The sequence below is a fragment of the Rhyacophila brunnea genome, unplaced genomic scaffold (assembly GCF_057557595.1).
Source record: "Rhyacophila brunnea isolate RB1 unplaced genomic scaffold, BYU_Rbru_1.0 scaffold_17, whole genome shotgun sequence".
Classification (NCBI taxonomy): domain Eukaryota; kingdom Metazoa; phylum Arthropoda; class Insecta; order Trichoptera; family Rhyacophilidae; genus Rhyacophila; species Rhyacophila brunnea.
Window position 1 is genome coordinate 21,062,043 of NW_028232827.1, and position 23,626 is coordinate 21,085,668.

The following is a 23,626-nucleotide window of genomic DNA, read 5'->3' on the forward strand; positions in this document are numbered from 1 at the left end:
GTGATATTTCAATTGCAATAATTGTCTATATTTTTAAATTTTATATGACCTCACCAGAATTATTGATTTTTTCATTGGTATATTAAATTTAATACTTGACATTCGAAATCCTGTTGATTAAACTTCTGCCAATTTAATGGTTTATTTTAATTATTCTAAAACACTTAACAGCACAAAATTTATCATAATTAATTAGTCGAGAAATGTTCTCCAGACAATGAGTCTAATCTGGGCACCAAATATTCGTAATACTATAAAAAACAGTGTCAGAATATTGACAAAGTGGTATTATATTATACATATTAATGATATAATGGCCATTATTATAATATAATAAAGTAGATGCTCACGTTTTGTTAAATATAATCCACATATTAGTCACATTATGTAATAAAATCGTATTTAGTATAATTGTCAATTTGTCTTGAATATGTTGAAAGAAGATAAATTCAAAATTGAAAGTGCAGTCAAGGTATAATAGTTAACATAATATAAGGGGTCGTCCGCGAATGATGTGACACAATTTTCTGTTTTTTTTGAACCCCCTCGTACATCGTCACAAAATTGTTTACCCCGCAGACAAAATTTGGTCACGATATTAAACTTCCTTCCCATTAATTGAAAATGATCGATTTTAGAAAAACGTTCACACGGAAAGTCATATATGCAAGAAATAAAAAAATGTTTTCCGGATAATTTGTTTTAAGTTTAAGGGTTTAGTTTTGACATATATGTGATTCTTGCCAATATTCTGACGATATTAATATAAAATGAGAAGTTGGGGAGAATATTATAATATAATAATTAGTGTGTAATATAATAATAATAAGTGTTTGTTTCTTCTATAAAAGAATAGCCATTTCAATCAAGACATTTTAGGCCTCTTTTATAATTTATAAAAAATATTGGCGACACTCACATGCAACATTATAGAATATTAAAAGTAGGTATTTAGATTTTATTTAAATCTAACATTTTTGTGAAATTAATTTACTATTGAAAAATATTATTTAGATTTTTAATTCGGAGGTAAGTGGGTAAGTGTCAATATTTTAAATGTTACTCGTCTACCAATTATATTACTTTAAAAATAATTGATTTGCATTAAATAATTAATTTTATTATTTGATGCATTCTGATATGATATTTTTTTCAAAAATATAATAATATCCGACGTACAAAATATCCATGTATCAAATATATAATTTAAGAGTTGTATTACATTTATATTTTAATAAATATATGTGTCTAATAAATTTGAGTTGCATACGAAGATGTTAAAGTAACAATAAAATTTAATCTTCTTAAAAATAATGATTCCTGACAATGTGAAGAATGGATCTATGATCTCTAAAATTATTACAAATAGTCTGTAGTTCTCTACGAATAATAAATAAATAAATAGATACACAATCTTATAAGTAATAAACTCTGTAGATTTTTTAAAAATAAATTAATATGGCAACAAATCCACGTGCAAAGTCGTTCCGATACAAACAAATCTATACTATGATTGGTTAAAATCACTTCACTGGACACATTTAAGTTTGGCTGTATCAGAACCATTTCTGGCGTACAAAGGTCTTGCGGAATGAGAGATGACACCATTGGGTCGTGTTCTCGGAGGTTTTCTTTTGGTCGTTGGCCATGACAGAAGAAGTTGTTCCTCAGGAGCTGCTTCCTCCGTGGGACTACTCAATCGTTCCTCTAAAGAAACATACTTTCTTCCTTCGTCTTCTGCCCCACTCGATGAGTCACCATTTCCAGTACTTTCTTCCTCATTAGTATGATCGACTTTTGGCACTTCACAAAAATCGCTATCACTATCAGTTTCCGGCTTTACATCATCGTCTTGATATCGAAGTATCTTCCACTTTCTCTCCAGTAGCGTCGTGGTTGAGCAAGAATACTTTCGAGACATTGCCTCACGATTTGGAGATCCAGGTAAAGATGGAGACTTGTCACTTTCTTCTGAAAATGCTCGTGTAATAAGTATACGAGGCGAGCGCCTTATAGAAGATGGAATGGCTCCTATTGGCCGTGGTCTGGGGCGTTTAGGAACAGAAACTTCAAGTTGAGTTTCTAAACCAAAGACTCGCTGCAGTATTAAATTTGCTGTGCTCATGGCCGGTCGTGGTATGGGAATAGCTGACATTCTTGGATTGCTGTGGTCTTGCGATTTGAAGGAAGACTTGAAAGACAAGTAAACCGCTTCTTCTTTAAGTTGAGGGACACTGTTTTCTGGATCTGAGCTTGGCACTTGCAAAGTATTACAACTGGAAGTGTGAGCTATGGCTCTCTCTTCCTTTGGCATAACAATAGGAGTATCCAGACCACCAAAAGTGATTCCAGTTTTCCACGTGTGATCTGAAGCGATTCTTTTTATCTTACTGTTTCTCTGGGGGCTTGAAGATGTTCGACCTACATCCAACAACGCTTCAGATAATCGTCTTTGTAGACAAGGTTTATTCATCATACTCAGTGGAGTAATCGATGGTCTTCGTGAACCACAGGTACTTGGAGTCCTCGCTTGAATTTCTTGATTCATTTCACTCTTCATCATCTTTTTTCTCCAGTAATTTTGAAAGGTTTTTCTCAAGACTTTACTCTTGATGCCATACAGCACTCCATTGATTGGGGCGGAGCAGGTCAGGAATGACGTAGCGATTGTTATAAAGTGTGGGGAGATTTTAATAAAATTTACTTTGCCGTTCGTCTCAGATTGGATCAATGACGTGATCGACTGCCACAGTATGACGATGTAGTAGGGAAAATAGAGAACGAAGAAGGATCCCACCAGTTGGAGAACTGTGGTGAATGCACTGCGGTTACGAACTCTAGGGGCGTTTGGAGCAGTGACAGTCGGGACGAAGAATGGGTTTCTTTGGTGGGTGATCGTCACCTGGGCTGATAGAGTGACCTCGTAGATTGCTGATGCGATTCTGTGACGATGGTATCGAGCGATCATAAGAATCTGAAAAGAAATAATACATTGATAAGTTTTATGCAAGGCTCACCTAATGCACAACTCGTAGAGTACGCACATATTTACAACAATTTATTGTTTTATTTCTACATCCAATTACATTAAAAATATACTTTACATAAATGATGAACATGTCAAATAATACATTTAAGACGTTCACAATATGAAAAAAAAACAATATAAACAAAACACGGTTCAAACAGTTTATAAAAGTGCACCGTGAGCTTTGTGAGGTTTTGAAAAAATATAAAATAACGTTCAACTCACGCAAGCGATGTGATTTACGAAGCGATGTGATTGAACATAGTTTGTGTTATACTTAATATCAAATAATTTTGGTAGAATCTTATGTATAACTAGGTATTTATTTATTTCGCTACATTGGCCATTACTAAATCGATTTTTAAAGAGACAGAAAGAATTAACGTAGGATCGTAAAATAACATATACGGTCACCGTCAAGAATAATTCTTAGTCCAGACCAAGATACATAATAAATGTCCGCATACAAATTATACCAGTGGCGAAGGGTGACTTTTTGAAAGAGGTAGGCTGTGGGAGTAACCATACATGTCAGATATATTTGCGGGAAATAAGAAGATAACCCAATATTACTACTGATGAATAGGTACGCTAAAACGAAGAAATTTCAAAAGCGTAATTGGTTTGTTATAATTAGTTCATAAAAATAAGCAATTAGCTTGAATTACTTATGTATTTTCCTAAACATTTATAAACGTAACATTTACGCTCAAAATATATTAAGTACCTATCATCTATGAAAATATCCGTTGCTGTATTGTATTATGTTTATTTATTTATTTATTTATTTTATTTATTTATTTATTTATAAAAAAGAGTATTACGGCATTACAGCTTTTGGCCAATGCGCCATAATACATAATACATACAAATATATAAAAATATCTTAATTACAAATAACAACTAATATGACAAGAAAGTGGAAAAGACAGCATGTGTAAATATTAAAGAAATATGATAATATATACAATTATAAATTTATCCTATTTAAAACGTCTACAAACATTATATAATTAATAAAAAACAAATCAACCTTTATGGTGCCATCAAATAAGCTAATTGCACGATACACAGCATCATGAAACATAACATCTGTCCTGCGACGAGGTATCTTGAAGACCGTGGAGCTGCGAGTGATATTGGTGGGAACATGAAAATTAATATTTGCCAGTATATGCGGATTGTAAATGAACCCACGAAGAAGTAAAAAGATATGCTTTAAAAGAACAATCACTCTTCGGGTAGACAGGGATTGCATTGATAGCATACCCAGAAGAAAACGAGTTGGGAAATTCATTTTATTGTCATTATCATAAGGAAAGAACCCGTATGTTCTTAAGTAGAGAAATCTAAGAAATCTATTGTGGACTCGATCCAGCTTAATTGTGTGCATGAACCTATTAGGACTCCAAATAATGCTGGCATATTCAAGAATACTCAACACAAATGATACGTATAATGTACGTAGCACTCGGACGTTTTCGAATGATTTTGAAACCCTCATAACAAAACCAAGCATTTTGCTAGATCTAGTACTGATGTTAAGAATATGCTGATTGAAAGTGAACTTTGTATCATACAATACTCCCAAATCTTTTATCTCCGTTACCCTACTCAATATTATACCAGACAATGTGTATGGGAACAATAAGGTGTGTCTTGAACGATTGAATGAAATAATATTACATTTGGAGGTAGCGAATTCAAGTTTATTTAAGATAGACCATTGCGAGATAGCATCTAGGTCAGACTGCAACATCGCACAGCATAATGGGGTTTCAATAGTTCGAAAAAGTTTAAGAAGAACAAACAGAATCAAACAAGAAGAATCGGTTATAACTTTGACAATATCATCAAAAAATATTAAAAACAAAATTGGGCCAAGATTTGAACCTTGAGGAACACCAGAGTTTGTTCTAAAAATCCGCGATTCATTCCCATGGTAATCAACAAATTGACGGCGATTTTTCAAATAAGAAGCAAAAAAACATATTATACTATATGACGCGCCAAATGTACAAAGCTTTTGTAATAAAATATCGTGATCAACACGATCAAATGCCTTGGAAATATCTGTGTACACAGAATCAACTTGAATTGACTTATCCATAGAATTTGAAATAAAATTATTATACACTATAAGATTTGTTACTGTGGACCGCCTAAGTCGAAAACCATGCTGCGAATCGGAGAGGCGAGAGTCTATTTGACGGTTGATGTTTATATGTAATATCGATTCAAATAATTTACATGGAGCCGAAAGAACTGCTATTGGCCTATAGTTAGAGATCTCTGATCTAGATCCCTTTTTATGAAGCGGCCTTAGGCGGGTTATTTTCCATGCATCAGGAAAAGTGCTGGATGCTATGATTAAATTAAATATATGTTTAAGCGGAAAGGATATATGTTCGTAACAGCCCTTAACCACATAAGGTGGCAAGCCATCTGGACCAAATGAACTTTTGGGAGACAAATTTGAAAACCCATATTCCATATCTTTCTCGTCAAAAGCTGAGATTTGAATATCTTGCGTTGCAGACGAAGGACCAGCAGAATCGGGGTCAAGTAGCGGTTCTATTGAGCTATAAAGTGATTCAAAATGCTTAGCAAATGCATCAGATATAACATGGCTCTCTATAGGATCATTATTCAACGTCATCATGGCATTGTCTTTTGTAGTACTACTGGAACTAAGCGAATGAATATATTTCCAAAAACAATTAGGATCTGAGACAATATTTCGACCAATCGACGTTAGATATGATTTGTGAGCCGAAGAGATGTCACACTTCAATGAGTTTCTAAGACAGGAAAATTTACTATAATCTGCAGTCCGTCTATGTTTTTTCCACAGTGCATGATAATATGCCTTTGACCTTAGATTATAAATAATTTCTGGCGTAAACCACTTAGGATATGAGTACTTCGGTAGATGAACGAGCCGGCGAGGGAAACAGGAGTCCAGACTATTATAAAATTTATTATAAAAAATAGTTAATGCCGTGTTTACATCAATTTGTTCATATAAAGAGGTCCAATCTGTAGTACTCAAAGAATTATACAGCGCTAAAAAATTTCCATTTGAAAAATTCCATTGCGGATTATGCCTATTCAGTGGAGGAATCGACGAATCATTTCTGTGCGATACATGCTTAAAAGATAAAATTGTGCAAGTAGAGGGATGATAGACATCTTCAGGAACGAGAGGCTCATCACACGCGCTGACCACCGTGCAACCAACGTTAGATAGCACCAAATCAAGCGTCCGACCGAGACTATTTTTCACAGAAGAAAATTGTTTTAAATTAAATAAATTATTAAAGCTGGTATAATCAGATTCAATTATACCAGCGGAATACAAATTAAAATCTCCCAAAATAATTAGTTTTTTGTTGGGCAGTACCAAATTTTCTATTATGTGAAAAAAGTCACTGTATGTAGTCGCTGAGCTGCCGGGAGGGAAGTATACAGCGGCCAAGTACAGTGAACAAAAGTTAAAATTAACTTTACACAAATTAAAATCAAAATCATATTCAGTTAAATTTGATCTGGTTGGATATAAAGTTTGTGTGGATAATGCTACCCCATTTCTAATTGCCAGCAAAACGCCCCCACCTCGTCTACCATTTCGACGGTCTGTTCTATGCACAGAATATTCACTTCCGAACAGCTCATTGGCCGATATGGTGTCGTCGAGCCATGTCTCGCTTAGAGCAATTATCGATGGTTGGGCACACAATATACCCTCTTTAAATGTATTTACTTTAGTTTTTAGGCCTCTTACATTTTGATAATAAATCTCGCATGACCGAGGTGCGGAAGTATTTGAATGATGCTTATTATAAGCGAGTCATGCTGAGGATGGGTGAGGGATTTCAATTGAGTAGTCCGTCATTGATCGCTCCCTCTGCTCCGCATACAGGCGAGCCGGACATGTTGCACTATGGGTCGGGTGGTCATATGGCCGCTTGTGACGGCGGCAGGCAACGCATTTTGGTGAAGCTTCCTTCATGGGGCAGTCCGCACGGTCGTGGCCTGGTTCGGCACAGTAAGAACAGGTGACGTCTTTTGCCGAGCATGATTTGGCCATGTGCCCATATAAGTGGCATTTATTGCACTTGGTTACCCCTAGATAGTTCTGGAGTGGGAAAGAGTCCCACCCCATGTACAGTCTGTCATCTGCAATGAGAGCAGACCACACCGCGGCAGGTACATACGTGATATAATGGCATCTGCCAGTCCTGGGACCCGCCTTGTGGCTGAGGCGTACGGCCTGGTAGGCCTCCTCAGATAGACCCGTTTGCTCTCTTGTAGAGCTGTAAATTGCCTCCCGAAGCTGGGGTTCTGTAGTGGAAGCCGGCATATTAAAAATAATAATGCGAGGCTGCTTTTTTCCTGCAAGTTTAACACTCAGAGCAGTCTCTGAGGTCTCCAGAGCGCTGACGAGACGCTTGGCCTCGTCCTCAGAGCGGGGGTGTACGATAACACCTCCGTTTCTGACGTTTCTAATTTCCGTTATTTGTACCCCAATATCCCTGGGGTTAAGGGACTTCTTGATGAGCTCTCTTGTCGTTTCCGATCGTTTTTCTCCTTCTCCCGTAGGGAAAAAGAGGACTCCAGGCCTTGGTGCTAGCGGCAACAGCGAAGGAAATGCTGACCCGGTGACAGCAGGTGCCGTGAATGGCGCCGCTGCCGGACGCTGCCGCCTTCCTAACGCAGTAGCCCAGGTGGTATCAATAGGGGGGACAGTGATGGTAGGCTCCTTGTTGATTTGTAATGTGGCAGTTTTGAGAGTTTTCGTCTGCTCTCTTAAATCAGAAATGACCAGGTTTTGATTTTCAATGCTTAATTGCCTATCACGAAGTTGAATCTGCAGGCCCTTAATCTCGCATTCCTGCGCTACGACTTTTATCTCCAGCTTGGCCATGCACAAATTCTGCCTTCCAACAGCCTCGGAAAGGCTTAGTAGGGCATTATGTAGCTTATCTTTAGAGTCAGCCCTAAGGGAGGAGTGCACTTCATGTAAGCACGTTTGTATGTCATCATAGATGACATTATTTTCAGGCTCGGTTGTGGTGTCCGATACTGCTGAATCTATAACGACGTTGCTGTCGCTTTCGACATCCGACGTACTCGGGGGTGCAGGCTGGTGGCTTCTTTGTTTGGTTTTCTTTTGCTTTGGCTCTCTTTCTCCATCTTCAGCAGTAGAGGCCTTATCTTGTTGTGATTTGGGGCTCTTCGGCGAGCGTTCCTTTTTTGACCGCTCGCGTACGCGTGTTCCAATTCCTGAAGCAGTTTTTGCAGGGCCTGGAATGTCCGGTAGCGATTCCCCACGAGGAAGGGTCCGTTTGAGCGGCATATTACTATGCCTTTGCTGCCGTTAAATAACAATTTATAATTTAACCCGTAAAACTAGACATTTTAAAATACTTCTATATTTAAAACACAGACTTAGTTAGGTACAATATCAGATATCTTAATTGTCTAACGAGTGAACTAATAAATAAATAAAAATCACGAGATAAATTATTTTATATTTTTAACAACAATCAATACATATTAAATTTATGTGATTTAATCACATAGAAATATATTTTTTTAAATTACCTTTTTATTAATTATTTTGAATAAATGCGCTCTCGCGACGTAAGCGCTAACGAAACAGCTTGTACATTTGTATGCGGGACGCCAGACATTTTGAAATAATGAAAAAAAAACTTCATATTGAAAAACCCGTCGTTTCACGCGAAAATAATCCTATACATATATAATATGTGAAGCGAAACGCGGTGTGTTCTATTTTTTAAACTTTCGAGAGATGCCATAGATGGTGCTTATTGAAATATGGGAAAAGATCGTAAAATTTTGACAATTTTACGATATATGTCTTTGGGCATATTGAATATATTATTATTTGTAATTATGTAAATACGTCAACATGAAAATAACAATTATTTTTCTTAAGAAGGTAGGCTTTAAATAATCGCCTAGTATGGAGTCTTCGCCACTGAATTATACGATGGTTTGTAAACTTTCACCGAAACTCGAAACTCAGCGTTGGTCCATTTCGCATCGTATAATTTGGTGCGGTTTAATAAAAACAACATTCTACAAGACCACGCGTTGTGACTTCCGGTGAAATCGTAAAAATTTTAACCCCCATATAGCTACACTTTACAGGTGCATAACATATGTTTCGTCTGCGGCGGAATTAAAAAAAATGGTAATTTGTTTAAAAAACATTTCAAGTGTTTATAAACAGTTTTTATATAGCATTACAAGAGTTTTATACAATGTTTATTTGTTTATTAACAGATATATATCTCTCGGTTAGGGCTGGGCATAACAAAGTTACTAATAGGTACTGATAATAATTCGTTCTTAATTTAAAATTAAATGGGTGCCTACGTATATTATTATGATTTATGACTGTTCACTTATGTCAAGTATTTTTGATAAATTACTTACAAATTCAAATTTTGAACTATTTTCTACACGTCTAAACAATACACTATATAAAGGCGGAATCTCACGACTGGTGTATTTGGGAAGTATTCGAACTCAGTTCGTGAAATTATTGGAAATCCTTTGACTCGTGCCATCATTTTACCGATCCAGCAAAAAAGACAAGTGGCCAACAATAATTGTACAAGTAAGTTCTCCCCTTCTCATGACTGACTTGTCAAGTATCTGCAAGTGGCAAATTAATATTAATAACTGGTTACACCAGTCGTGGGATTTCACCTTAAGAAATTGGTGAACCAACCTATATAGTTATGTAGATTATAATTAGTAGATAGATATTATATGGTGTAGGTACATTAGTATAGATACCAATATTATAATATAAATAACAATTAATTAACTTGACATATGTTGAAAATATGTCTGCTTCCGTTTTAAAATCGAATTTAGCGTATTATTTGTATCTGCCTCTCTTATCGATAATTCTTATCAAGTAGGTAATCAATAATAGTTAATGCTGAAATAAACGCGGAAATTATGAAATTACAATAAATAAAAACTAATAATTATTCCAAAATAATTATTATTTATCATGCTTTTTTATTATAATTTTCACCTTGAGGTTACAGGCCAGCACTAAGGCAGCGGGCAGGAGCAGCGTCAGGGCTGTATAGATGATGCAGTACCAGAGGGCTCCGGGAGCTGCCCAGTCTGGGGCGCAGACACCCAGCGGTGGCCAGGACCTGTAGGGCGCGGCCCCGAGAAGTGGTGGTGCGCTGAGAACCAGAGCGGCTGCCCATGTACCGGCCAAGCCGCACGCAACCTGAAATATATAATAAGTATTATTTAGTATTTAACTAGCTGATTTTCAATGGTGTGTTTTTTTGATAATGTTGTCTTTCTTTAGATATTTGGATGTAAGGTGTGTGGATGATGGTGTGATGATGAGGAGGATAAGTGAAGAATATGAACTTGAAGACTGATAGTTGCTGGCGGACATGGTGAGTTTATTTGACAGATTGACAGGTACAGTTTAAATAGTTACATCCAGACAATATTACACGATAAAAGATAGTCCGAGGCAGAGTGACAGTTACACGATGGAGATACAATGAGGAGTGAGACAGTTAAGCATTTGGCGCGACGATACGGAGTGAGATTTGTTCTATCGTGATATCATTTTTTATTGAGCCCATCATGAAGGAAAATGCTTACACTGAGTATCTCAGGCTTCAGTGAGAAAATACGTTTTTAATATAATAAACATTAAAAAATGTTGCTGTGGTGAAAAAGTGCTTACTGAGTAGTAATTTGATTGTATGAAAAATTTATGCAAGGAAAATACACGTATAATTATACTAAACAATATGTAAATAAATAATATTAATTTGAGAATCAGTCGTATGTCATGGATTCTGTTGACACTGATTGATTCTCACGGAACCATCGATAGGTGGTAATGCAGTTTTATATGTAAAATAAAAATATAGATTACCTAGATGTAAAACGAATATGGTGGAACATAAAATTAGACACATACCTACCTAATAGGTGATAAATAATATATAATTATAGCTAGGAATATGTTTATTATTAACGAGTTGCAACGCGCTGATATTTTGGTTTTTAAAACGTGGCCTCATTTTATTGGGAGGATAAAATGTCAGGTGGCTCGACTTTTTAAATGTCGTCGACAATGGTTGCACACCTTTATGCAAGAAACGTTGCTTGCACAGCCAACTATTGCTAGTATTAATAACTTATGTGTATTAAAGTATCTAGAATGTAAAGTGTTTTCTAATTATTATTAATTGTTTTTCTCATTACAAAGCAGCAATTATTTATTTACAATGTTCGTGATTATTCCTTTTCAGGAATTCCTGTCCTTGGCATCCCTGTTTCTATGCAGCTGGTTTTTCGGTCTGTATGATTACACACCCTGTCAATTGGATTACATATTGTTTTATTGTATTGCCAAGATTATTAAAATCCCCACGCAGTGTTTACATGTTTCAATTCAGGATCAAAAGTGGTTGAAAAAATGAATACATACCTTTTTTGGATTCACGAGAGCTCCGTAATGCAATGGCGCTGAAATGGCGCAGTATCGATCGCAGTTGAGGCCGCAGACTGTCCACAAGGCGACTGGGTGAAGGAGTGAGTGTAGGAAACCACTGATAGCACATGGGGCACCTGGCACCCAGGATCCAAGCGTCGTGGCGCAGAGGAGGGCCCCTACGGCACCCAAGTGAAGCACCAAGAGATTGTTTGCCGTTGCAGCCTGGAAAGAATGAAAATAACATAAAATTAATACCATTTAGGAATTCAGGTATTAACACGGGCAACACCCAGCAGACAGGATGTACCTATGTGGCGGTAAGCAAAAATTGGGGAAACTCATAATATACCATTAGATACTAAATCGTAATATCATATAAGCCAACGTTGCTTTTTTAAGATTCGATAGAGAAGTATACGTTGGTGCATGAAGGAACGGCAACCACAGTCTTTTAAAAAAAGAGTTTTTATGTATTTGAGACGACCGCCATTAATGAGCTGTCTGTTTGGATTATGTCGATAATATTTTATTGAATAATAATGAGTGACCATTATTTGGGATCTACGTTAAAGTGCCCACCACCACCCGTCATAATATATGCACAGCCGTGGATACGCACGGCCGCTTTCTATGACGCTTTAAACGTGTCTGAAAGAAGTGATTTTAAGTGCTAATTCCGTTCCGAGACGGAGCCACATGGGACTGATGGTGCAACTATGCACCGTAGTGCTTAAAGAAGAAAGTTAAGAAAGATTTTTTTTTGTTTTTTGGACTGGCTCTGCTGTCCGCTGACGTTAAGCGCTTTGTGTACCCGCATACTGAGTGTCACGAATTGAAATGGATGAGTCTACAGAAGAGTCGGGACTATCCCGCTCCCCATACGACGCTGCAAATTTCTCGAATGCCGCAAAGTTGGCCTCGGTTGCTATTTGGGATCTGTAAAAATATCACCATTGTGAACCATACGTACCTAACTTTTTGACCACTTTTCACCTGGGTGAAGGGGTGGGGGGAGCAGGGTGCGCAAAACAATGTGGACGGTTAACTTATTGTCACAATTAAGCCCCCTCAATACATAAATATGATAAAGTGATAATATTTATCACTTTAGCCGTCGATAGCCGCCATAGAATAGACCCACTGATGATGATATACAGTTACGAGTTACGACCATGTTGTCATTGAAATTATTATGTTTACTTCAGTGACATGACACATCCTAAAACAGAATACATTGTATAATGACTAAATTACAAACTAAGTAATAATATTTAAAAATACATTCTGAAAACATTATTAAATAATATCACATTTTACACACAGTAATAACACTAATAACATTAGGTAGGTACATTAAATTTGTGTATTTAGAATAGTTGTTCTGACCGTAAAAGTATGTTAATACGTTTTCAATGTTATTTTTATATAAAAAACGTTTTAGATACTTACGAGAATGTACCCGTATGCAATAGTAGTTAAAGTGTAAGTATAAAATTATTTTCTGTCATTTTTTTTATTCTGTAGCTAAGAGACAGCGTAGGGTACATTTTGTCGAAGGTTGGGTTAGGTTAGGATGTCATCTTCAGCATTAGATAGCTTGAGTTTTTCCGTGATGAAGTTATAGCTTTATTTTGGTACGACAGTTGGTGAAATTTATTTCAAATTGCTTTCCTATAAAGTTGCATGTTGTCACATAGGCCCTTTTGGATTCAACCAGTGGATACAATCTTTATATTATTTATATTTTATATAGTGGGACTAATATTATACTATTTAAATATTATAGTGAACGTTACAAATTATAAATTTAAGACATTCACAGCATGACATTTAAAAACAAATAAATAGATGCAGTATTAGAACAACAGTAGAAAGAGTAAAAAATACAAAAATTATAAAGAAACGTGGAAGTACACCGAATGAGCTAAGTAGACCATATTTGAAGAATTTATAAAACAACGTCCACCTATGCTCATCCTCACGTAGGTATATGAAAGAAGTACATGGAAACCGAGTGAACTGAGTAGACGCTATTTTAAAAATATTAAATCAACGTCCACTTAAACTCCTCCTCACGTAAGTGGAATATATCAACATCCGAAGCGATTTGGTTGAAAAGAGTTATTGCTCTCTCAATTGGCATCACCAATGGCAGGCTAGTTCTGCACTTTGGGAGAAAAACCAACCGACAAGGACACACCGGTTAATACTACCAAGAATGGCAGAGTCCTCATTTACACCGCGCATATGTCGGCGAATATTGTCGGCGAAACACGTGCTTTAAAATAATTGTCATAAAGTGGTAATAGCGAAGCGATTTTACAGTTTATTCAATATAATATTATAAATGAGACGTCTAATTCCAAAAAGCGATAAGTCCACATTTGGTCAGAAAAAATACCCACGTATTCTTTGTATAATTTTACACAATATGTATTGATCTATAAATTCCAAAACGCGACACAACCCTACGAAAAAAAATATTTTAAGTCTTGATTTATTACAAAAAAGCGCCAAGTCCGTGTTTCATATTATTTAAAGCTTGGTTGATTTCGCGCATGTTTAAGTCAACCAATAAGGGAACGTTCAATATTGAAAAGGGCGTCTCCCATGCTGTAGCATCTGGTAAACTTATGACAGTGCCACGGAAATAATAAATTAAAAAGTGAAGTACAAGTAGTGCTAAGTCCAATTTTATTTTGCCTATATTTATTACATTTAAGAGTTTATCGGCTGAAACAAATTGCCATTTGGTTCTAATTTCGATATAGAATACAACGGGGAAAAAAATCTCACGGGAATTTTTCATACAATATGCAATATTATTATTTATGTATGGAAGAATTGTAGGATAATAAATTATTGTTTTTACTAGAATATATAAAAAAAGTGGTTCCGGCCGGGATCGAACCGGCGACCTTCTGCGTGTAAAGCAGACGTGATAACCGCTACACTACGGAACCAGCTGACTGAGGTGAGAAAATAAGCCAACAAAACTAATTAATGCGTTCCATTTTATAACAACAAAATATTTTATAATTTAGTGAAAGTAAAATAATTATCGTGTTACAAAAAAATATTTCGAGTTCATTCGAAGTAAATTAATAAGATTCCATGAAGATATAAAAATAAATTATCAAATCGGTATAGTAGATTACCGTTTTGTAATTTATAAAAAAAGCTACGCAAGGTATTGTGTAGATGGCACTATACGCTCAAGAATTGCGTGGAAATGAAAAATGAATTTTCCGAACTTGACGGGTTCAAGCACAAACTTAATAAAATATACTTTTTTTTAGTAGGTTCAATAATGCAATGATTGGTCAATATTTCTAAAATAAATTCCAATATAAATCTTGATTTATCAATAATAGAGTACTTACGTGGAAACCGGAATAGGTATATTTTATTATTAAAATACCTACATTAATTTTAGTATTTCAATATAACTTTGACTAACTAATAAGACAAAAAATATATGTTTGTTTATACGAAATATATTTGATTGTTCAACTCATAGAAAAATTAGAAATTCACACACAACACGCCCTGTAGAACAAGGATGGCGAACCTTTTGACGTATGCGTGTCAAATTTTCCCCAATATTATTTTTTGATTATCTGGCGTGTCGAACAGTTTTTCATTGAGGCAAAATGAAAAATTCTATCAAAAAAGTTCAAACATTATAATTTAATTCTTGATTAATTACTGTATTACTTAGTTTGGTTCTTTACCCACAAATTGGCGCCAGTCACAACTTCAGTGGTCTCAAGCATTGTAAACTGATAAATCAATCAAAATCAGAAGTTCGCGGCGCGGTTTCCCCAGCCGCCTGATGAGGTCAGTGCGATAATATTATATTTGACGCATAAAGCTTAAGGACCGCCCTATGCAATTTAAATTAAAAGTAATGCTTATTCTTCATCTCTCATTTATACGTGAATTTAGTCGTTTCCGTTTGCGTATCGCATTGGTAAATATTATTGGCAAAAATATTATTCAAAATCTAAGAAAATAAGCTTGGCTATGTCGACATTATTTATTAATATTATAATATAATACTACATAATTATTTATTTGTAAAACTTTTTTCTAAAAAAAATATTTTTTAAAATTGAATTGAAAAAAAATTGTTACCCATAATAAGTTTTTTTCTCTTCAACATAAAACATTCGCGTGCCATGCAAAATAATCTCGCGTACCATAGGTTCGCCATCTCTGTTGTAGAAGGTACCTATAGGTATTGTAAGTTTTCTAAACCTGGACAAAATAATATAACGTTAGACAGTATTCGTATTAGGATCAGGTGTGAGAATTGTCCGTAACAAAAAAAATTAAGCGTACAAACGACTTTTCCTCCCAATTGTTTTTCGCCCAAATTCAAGGTCAGGAGGATTTTTTAGCTTTCTACCGAAAAAAGTTTTCCGTTCAAAATCGAGACCTTTTTACGAACATTGTTTAGGGTGGAGTCCACCCTTTCCGGAAGTGGGTGGTAGATAGAAAATATACCTACATCATAACCTGACTTATACACGGTATACAAATATTTATAGTTTGAATTATCGAAGAGATAGTTGAGATGTGTATTCAACCCGGAAAAAATTGTCAAATTGGTAAGGAGTTTAGGATGAACCCTCAAGCCGGGACAATCTGAGTCAAACGGGGGCGTATGGTATGGTATGATGATCATAGCGAAATCCGAATAGGTAGTTAAGGAAGGCTATTGGGCCATTATGCAGGGGAATGCAAGAGCATAACACGCTGGGCCCACATCTGTATTTCTAAAAATGAAATACTATAAAAATGTTCTTAATTAATTAATTCATTGAACTGACGTTGACGTGGTAGAACTCTATTATAATGGTTTTGAAACAAAGTTATTTTTGCTAATTCTGACACTACTTATAATTTCCCCTTGTATGATATTATCTCTATATATATAAAAATCTCGTGTCACGATGTGTGTGGTCGAACTCCTCCGAAATGGCTCAAACGATTTTTATATATTTTTTTATGTATATTAGTTAGGTATGAGAATAGGTCAACAAGTATATTTCATACCGTTAGGTGATTAGGGTATCTCTATCCAGAAAAAAAATCTTTTATTTTTTTGACAATTTTTTTTTTGTATTTTTTTTATTATTTGGCATAAAAAAATACCTATAACCCCAAATTATAACCCTCTTACCCCCACCCTCCCATTTTTAATCGCCATTTTATTATTTTTGTATGAACAAATTTAACCGTCGTTCGTATTTCAAACAGAACGAAATTATTTATGTTGTTGAATGACAGATGGCGCTACGTCCGAGAAGAATTCAAGAAAAGCGTCGCGTCATTTTGACATTTTATTCGGCATATCACAACGCAGTGCGTGCAAAATTTTGTACGATTTATTTTAATTTATCTATTTTTATGTGCGTGTATTACAGTGCACAATGCCAGCAAGACGCAAGTGGGGCCATTTAGGCCGTCGAACGAATAAAGCAACAAACATGTGAAATAGTAGAGCAGAAAGAATAGACAAACAAATCCAACAAGAGAACAAAAACGTGCGTGTAAGCATGTCGCAATTGCGTGCATCTCAATCATAAGAGGCACGAGCTGAACGAAATCAACAACGACAATTGGAACGGAGCCAAGCGCGTCGGATCGTAGTTAACACACGCATAGCAAATGACCGACAACGCCAACAAGTACATCGAACATTTACATCCGCTTCGTTTCTTCGTCTCGCATTCGAGTACGAGCCAGATATTGAATATTCCGCTCATCCAAAATAGCTGATTGGTGCTATGGACAAAGAATGTCCCCATTGTCATGCGCTTAAATTCAAACATGAGTCAGCCGGGATGTGTTGCGCATCAGGAAAAGTGCAACTACCAGAAATTGAGATACCACCAGAACCATTGAACGGCTTGCTCATCGGCACGGTTCCAGATTCAAACTTGTATATATATGTATATATATATCTCAAAGATAAAAGTAATGATAAACCACGTCGCTGATCCAAAAGCGATATTCATCAACGGCAATCAAATCGAGAGAACCAACAGCTATGTCTACCTCGGACAGCAAATGTCTGTAGATGGAGGCATAGATGACGAGATTGCTCGAAAAGCTAAGTGGAGTGCATTCGGGCGCTTAAGTAATATATTCAAGAGCGACCTTCCAATATGCCTGAAGCGTAAAGTGTTCAACCAATGTGTGCTACCAGTGCTAACGTATGCTTGCGAAACATGGACTCTCAACACACGGGAGATCCAAAAATTGAGAGTTGCGTAACGTGGCATGGAAAGGTGCATGTTGGGCATAACGCGTAAGGACCGCAGAAAGAACCAATGGATAAGAAAGCAAACAAGAGTGAGAGATGTGATAGAGGTCACCAAATTGATGAAATGGCGGTGGGCCGGACACATTGCACGGCGAATGGACGGCCGCTGGACGAATGCAGTCATTCAGTGGTACCCGAGGGGCACTAAGCGGCCACAGGGGCGCCCCAAAACCCGCAGGATTAACGAACTTGTCAGGTTTGGTGGACGTACGTGGCAGAGAAAAACAAGCAACCGAGAAGAGTGGATGGAGCTAGGGGAGGCCTTCATCCAGCAGTGGATCGACCCCGGCTGAAAATATATATAAGTATACAGAATATAGCATAACATTAATTATTATTCATCTTATTATAAGATGTTACGAGTATATAGAAAATAAATTAAATGATCTGTTTTAATCAATAACATAGTTTCTTCTTCCCGGTGACGTCCCGTGGGGGTAGGTAGAGCATGCGTTCCATAGGGGCGGCACATTATAAAGGGTGGCGAATGAAGGAATGAAAACAAATATCACAACTTTTGAGAGCAGTGGCGATGTTCCATAAAGCAGACGATACATTCGCTTCAGTAGAAAGTAACATTATCTGAGTTTAAAAATAATAGTAGTATAATAAAAATATAAATAATCGTGACAATATGACTAGTTTATAGTCCTGACAAACATATCCATACTTATACCCAAAACCACCACTATTTGAGAGTAGGTTTTGTGGAAATACTCCAATTTTTAATATAAAGTATGTACCTATGTCAATTTAAGATTTTTCGTATATTTGTCTGTTTAATATTGCCGAAAATAGGTAATATGATAAATAAGCAGGTAACCTAACGAATTTTCCGATAATTTGAAGGGGGACGGCATTCTAAGTTTGCTTAAGGGAAGCACTTTGCCTAGGGACGTCACTGCTTCTTCGTCGCTTTCATGGTGCGGATCCATGATACCAAAGTTTGTAATACGGTTTTAAAATAAAAGTTTCAAATTCAAACATAATAATATTCAGTCAAGGTCTTTCAATATTTTAGAATTATTGTACCGACTACCGGAGTGAGATTTAGGGCCGTGTGGTTGGGCCCTAATACATTGCATATTGTCGATGTTATATAAAAATAAACTTATTTAATTTCGTCCTTGTAATAATTTATTATTGTGTTAAATAACCATTGTCAAACTTTTGGAAAGTGATCGATTGTATTGTTTGACCGAAGAAGTAAAAATGAGATTATTATTGTTCGATCTCCCAAACTTTAACGGTAAATTTCTGTAAACTATCTGATAAGTTTGTAAAACATTTTTTCGAATCAAATATTCTTACGAGACATTGCATACAAGTTTTCGTTGAAGTTTACAGAATAACGTATACGATCAATACAGCAGTCAGCATTTAATCTTTAATGTATCTCTCCGATTAAAAGCTTGATTGATAAGGATAGCGAGAACTTTGGGACACTGAATTAAAAAAATGATCGTGATGAATTTACCGACTTATTAAGTAATATTATTACATTTTTAAATAATTTTCTATAGTAACTGTATGATACACAATTGAGTACATAATAGTTAATTAATAATTATTCATTGATGAAAAAATTCACTGCCGTTGAAATCAATAATTTATTTTATCCGATGTTTTGTTTACGGAAAAGTTTATACGAAATTAGTAAATTGGTTTCGCAACTAAACTTAAATTATGTATAAATTAGACACGTGGTAGGCATCCTATCTGCCGTAGACGAACCTGTGTTAAGAAAATAAAACAAAAAAGTCCAAAGCGAAATGGAAAAGTAATAAAACCGCCTGAGTTGACCGACCACTGAACGCAGAATATCAACGGAAATGCATTACTGAGAGATTGCCGTCCTTCAACCTGTCTTAAGGCTATACTTCAGTAAAGTTGAGGCGTGGTCTAAAAAGATCGTGGTTAGGCGATGCGCGGATTGTGCAAATGACGCGTGCCGAACGAAATATAATTTGTCATAAAAATTCAACATGCGTCCATTTAATGTTATGTTTATTGTTTTATTACTAATAATAATATTATATTCATTTATATGTTTTCTTTTTCAAGTACATAACGAAATATAATTTGTCATAAAAATTCAACATGCGTCCATTTAATGTTATGTTTATTGTTTTATTACTAATAATAATATTATATTCATTTATATGTTTTCTTTTTCAAGTACATACGTAACGTTTTTTAGTCATCTTTACACGATTTAAGAATATATTCATCCGACGCCATGACAAAACAAATCGACGTGCGCACACATCGACTGTCGGTCTCCGATTGGCGACGAGTGCGAAATTTCGTTGCACCTACTGTTGAAAATTATTTGCCGTATCACTGAAGTACGCTAGAGGCTTGAAATTATGAATTTTAAAGGCAGTTCCAATCGAATGAATGTACATACGCGTGGTTGTATTATATTGTATATTATGTTGTTCGTGATTATTCATTTAAAAATAATTGTATGAAAATTGACGAGGGAGTATTTTTCCACATAAGTAGATAAATTTTATGTCTGCATTGATAGGACAATATGTGAGATGCGTGAAATGTCAAATTTGAGTCGAATTAAATTAAACACTATCCAATTCTATGAATTTAAATATCCAAGGTTTTTTCGACAATATCTGTACATATAATTATTACGTGCGTACGTATTTTTAATTATGTGAATCTGAAATTATAGTAAAATGTCATAGTAGAAAATAAAAATATGATGTCACTTGTAGTTAACTTAATCAGTAGATCAGTATTTCTCAGTCGGTGGTTCACGAATTTTTGGCGTCCAAATGCATTTGCTAAAAATTCCAATTTTCAAAATCCGTGCACCTGTGAGTGTTTTTGTTCATAAAGTAGATTAATCAGTTGACGTGACGAAATCAACAACAATCCGATGTTATTATATCTTACGCTTCTTACCATATAAATAATATTTTTTATTTCTGGTTATACTTAAAGAAAAACGTTTCCCAAATTATCAGTGGTCCGCAGGTATAAAAAGGTTGAGAACCGCTTATTATTATTGAATCACTTTGTTTGTTTCACTGTCATACATTTAGATTCAATCTATATAGAATAAGTTTTTTTCAACATCTTTGGGTTCACCATATCAACTTCAAATGTAAAAATATTAATTAATTTCAGGAAAAAGTATTTTACGGTAATATCGATAAAAATTCTCTATTATATTTTTAGAGATATCCACTTATAAAATTGTTAATATTATGTTTGTTTTGGTTCAGTTATTTATATCTTTTGACATTTTGTTAATTGAAGCAATGGATGACGTTACGAATTATTAAACACTAAATGGAAAGCCCATCCAAACATGTTCGAAATAATATTAAAGTTAAAATAACATAAATTGATTGTCTCAACATATTTTTTTCCACTGCAAGGAAAATCTAAAAGAATTATAACCAATAATAATTAATGAAATCACTCAAATAGCTAGAATATCCCTTTTCATGCTTTAAAAAATATTTACCATTATTTTCCACCACAATTTTATATAGGTACTTAATATTATTCACGTATCAAATAATTAATAACTGTTCTCATTTGTTTTGTTCATCCGTCATGTCATCATATACCTATATAGAATTTTATAATTCGATATGTAATTGTTTTTTCTCAAATATATTGCATGTAATGTGTATATTCGTACATAATATGTAATATTGCGGTACTAATGCACGTATAATATTTAATTTTATTATTAATCTTTAAAACGGTAGTTATGGTAACCCTGCTAAAATAGAATGTATCAAAAACTGCAATTCCATCCTGAATCTGTATAAATTTAATCGATTTAATTCAGTAGCTATAAAATAAATGAAATGTTTCCTGCAAATTCTCGCAAACATTTCCACAGTTAAGTACATACTGTGCTATTATCCTGTTTATTTAGGATATTGACTTTATTTTTTTAATGGATAAATACAAAAATAGTAATTGGATGAAATAGCTGACTCAACTAAGCTATGTTACATTTTTAAAAAAAACCTCGCAATGTTTGTATAGCCTAAGTAAATGTTGACCTGAAAAGGGATGAGTGCAATAGGCTCATAATGCAAAAATAGAAGTAACATACCCTTCGTGACCCATCATTTTGTTATCACGAATCCTACGACGATACGTCAGGATGATCAGAAGGTGGTATAAATATTGATGCTTTGGTGGTTTATGATGACACAATTATTCAGACTACCCTGCTAACATACTTGTAACAAATTATTGTTAACATAAAGTATCATTCGCGCACTCTAAGGCTGGCCGCGCACTATGCAGCCAGACTGCGGAAGCCTGGCTGCAGCAGCCACAATAAGGGGCAGCCAATTCTTGAAGCCAATTGAAGCAGCCAGCAGCCAATGTCACCAATTTGCACTGATCAGTGCCTCAAGATGGACGTAGAAGATGCAGTTATTATTTACCTCCTAACCTAAATGATGCAACTTTAACTATGTATGATAAATGTACATATTAAAAATACAAAAAATCGCTAAAAATACACCTTAATTTTACCGCGTACTCCATTTGGTAAATGCTACTGCTGTGCGTCACACTGCCTTTACCCTTAGCGATAGGTAGGGGGTCCGCCAAACATCCTAGCCTGGGGGCCTGCTTCAAGATGTGGGGGCCATAAAGTAGGTACAGCATATTATAACGTTTTGCTGGGTAGCCATTCAGTGCCGGAATACGCATGATTTGAAAAAGAAAAAGAAGAATACTCGAGAATAACAGAGGTTACACATATTGACTCATCGGATATGCCAATGGTATAGATATGGTGGCAAGATCGGAGTCAGTTTTAAAATAGGCATTTGTTGCACTGGAAACAGGTGCAAAAGAAATGGGATTCCAGATCGACGATGCAAAAACAAAATTCATGCATGGGGGTGAGTTCCCACCAAGATCACGAGCAATGAATTGACTATGAAACTTAGTAGGTAGGTACTAGGAAAAAATTTAACATCATATAGATACATCATTTTTAATAAAAATTATAAAACATGACGTTTTCTTATCATTACACACCACGTAAGGCAGTAACATAAATTATAATTATTTTCTTATCGCTTTTTCGCATCCGATTTATTTTGGCTTTCGCAATTTGTAGCCGACGAGAAGCCGAAGCCGGGAATCAATAGATTTTTATTAAAGATTGATTGCTTCACTAATCCCGCGAAAAGGAAATGTCGAAGTAGTTACTCAGATGTGAAATTGAACGCCGGATCGTAATGTGTTATAGGAGTGTTAAAATTTTATACTGGCAGCTGTATTCCCCTTTCTTCAACGCATTAAAGTCAGGCAATAAGAATCTAAATTTACGGATTTCTCTGAAAACAGTAAATTTATTTCCTGTTTGTATTACATCGGTAGGTAAGTAAGTATAAGATAGGAAAGAAAATATATTATGAAAAAATTCTTTGAAATTCTAAAAAACTACATCGTATTGTTTATATTGACGTCCATGATTTACACTAAGGTCCAGATCGCATTCCATGTAGAGTACCTACTTCTCCATAACTTTGCACTCCGGCTCTAGAATGAAAACCTACTGTTCGGTTAAACGGAATACAGCGGAAAACGCATTTTGAAAATAGCCGATAAACTGGATTATTTGTTAGTTTGGGTTAGTTTATGTTAGGTTAGGTTAGGCTAGGTTAGGTTAACCTAACAAATAATCCAGTTTATCGGCTATTTTCAAAATGCGTTTTCTGCTGTATTCCGT

The 23,626-nt window shown here is 35.3% G+C and overlaps 1 protein-coding gene and 1 non-coding gene across 2 annotated transcripts in view; both read right to left on the bottom strand.

The window, feature by feature from the left end:
• Positions 1 to 1,528: 1,528 nt before the first annotated feature.
• LOC147073822 (uncharacterized) overlaps positions 1,529 to 23,626 on the bottom strand; it is a 130,546-nt gene continuing 108,448 nt past the window's right edge. Inside the window, exons 3-5 of the mRNA XM_085944696.1 lie at positions 11,547 to 11,774; positions 10,110 to 10,316; positions 1,529 to 2,974 (exon numbers count right to left, since the gene is read on the bottom strand). Of these exons, the coding sequence (XP_085800822.1) occupies positions 1,529 to 2,974; positions 10,110 to 10,316; positions 11,547 to 11,774 (1,881 nt within the window). The remainder of the gene's footprint in view (positions 2,975 to 10,109; positions 10,317 to 11,546; positions 11,775 to 23,626) is intronic.
• TRNAV-UAC (transfer RNA valine (anticodon UAC)) lies at positions 14,443 to 14,515 on the bottom strand. The gene has a single exon. It is a non-coding gene; the product is annotated as a tRNA-Val (tRNA).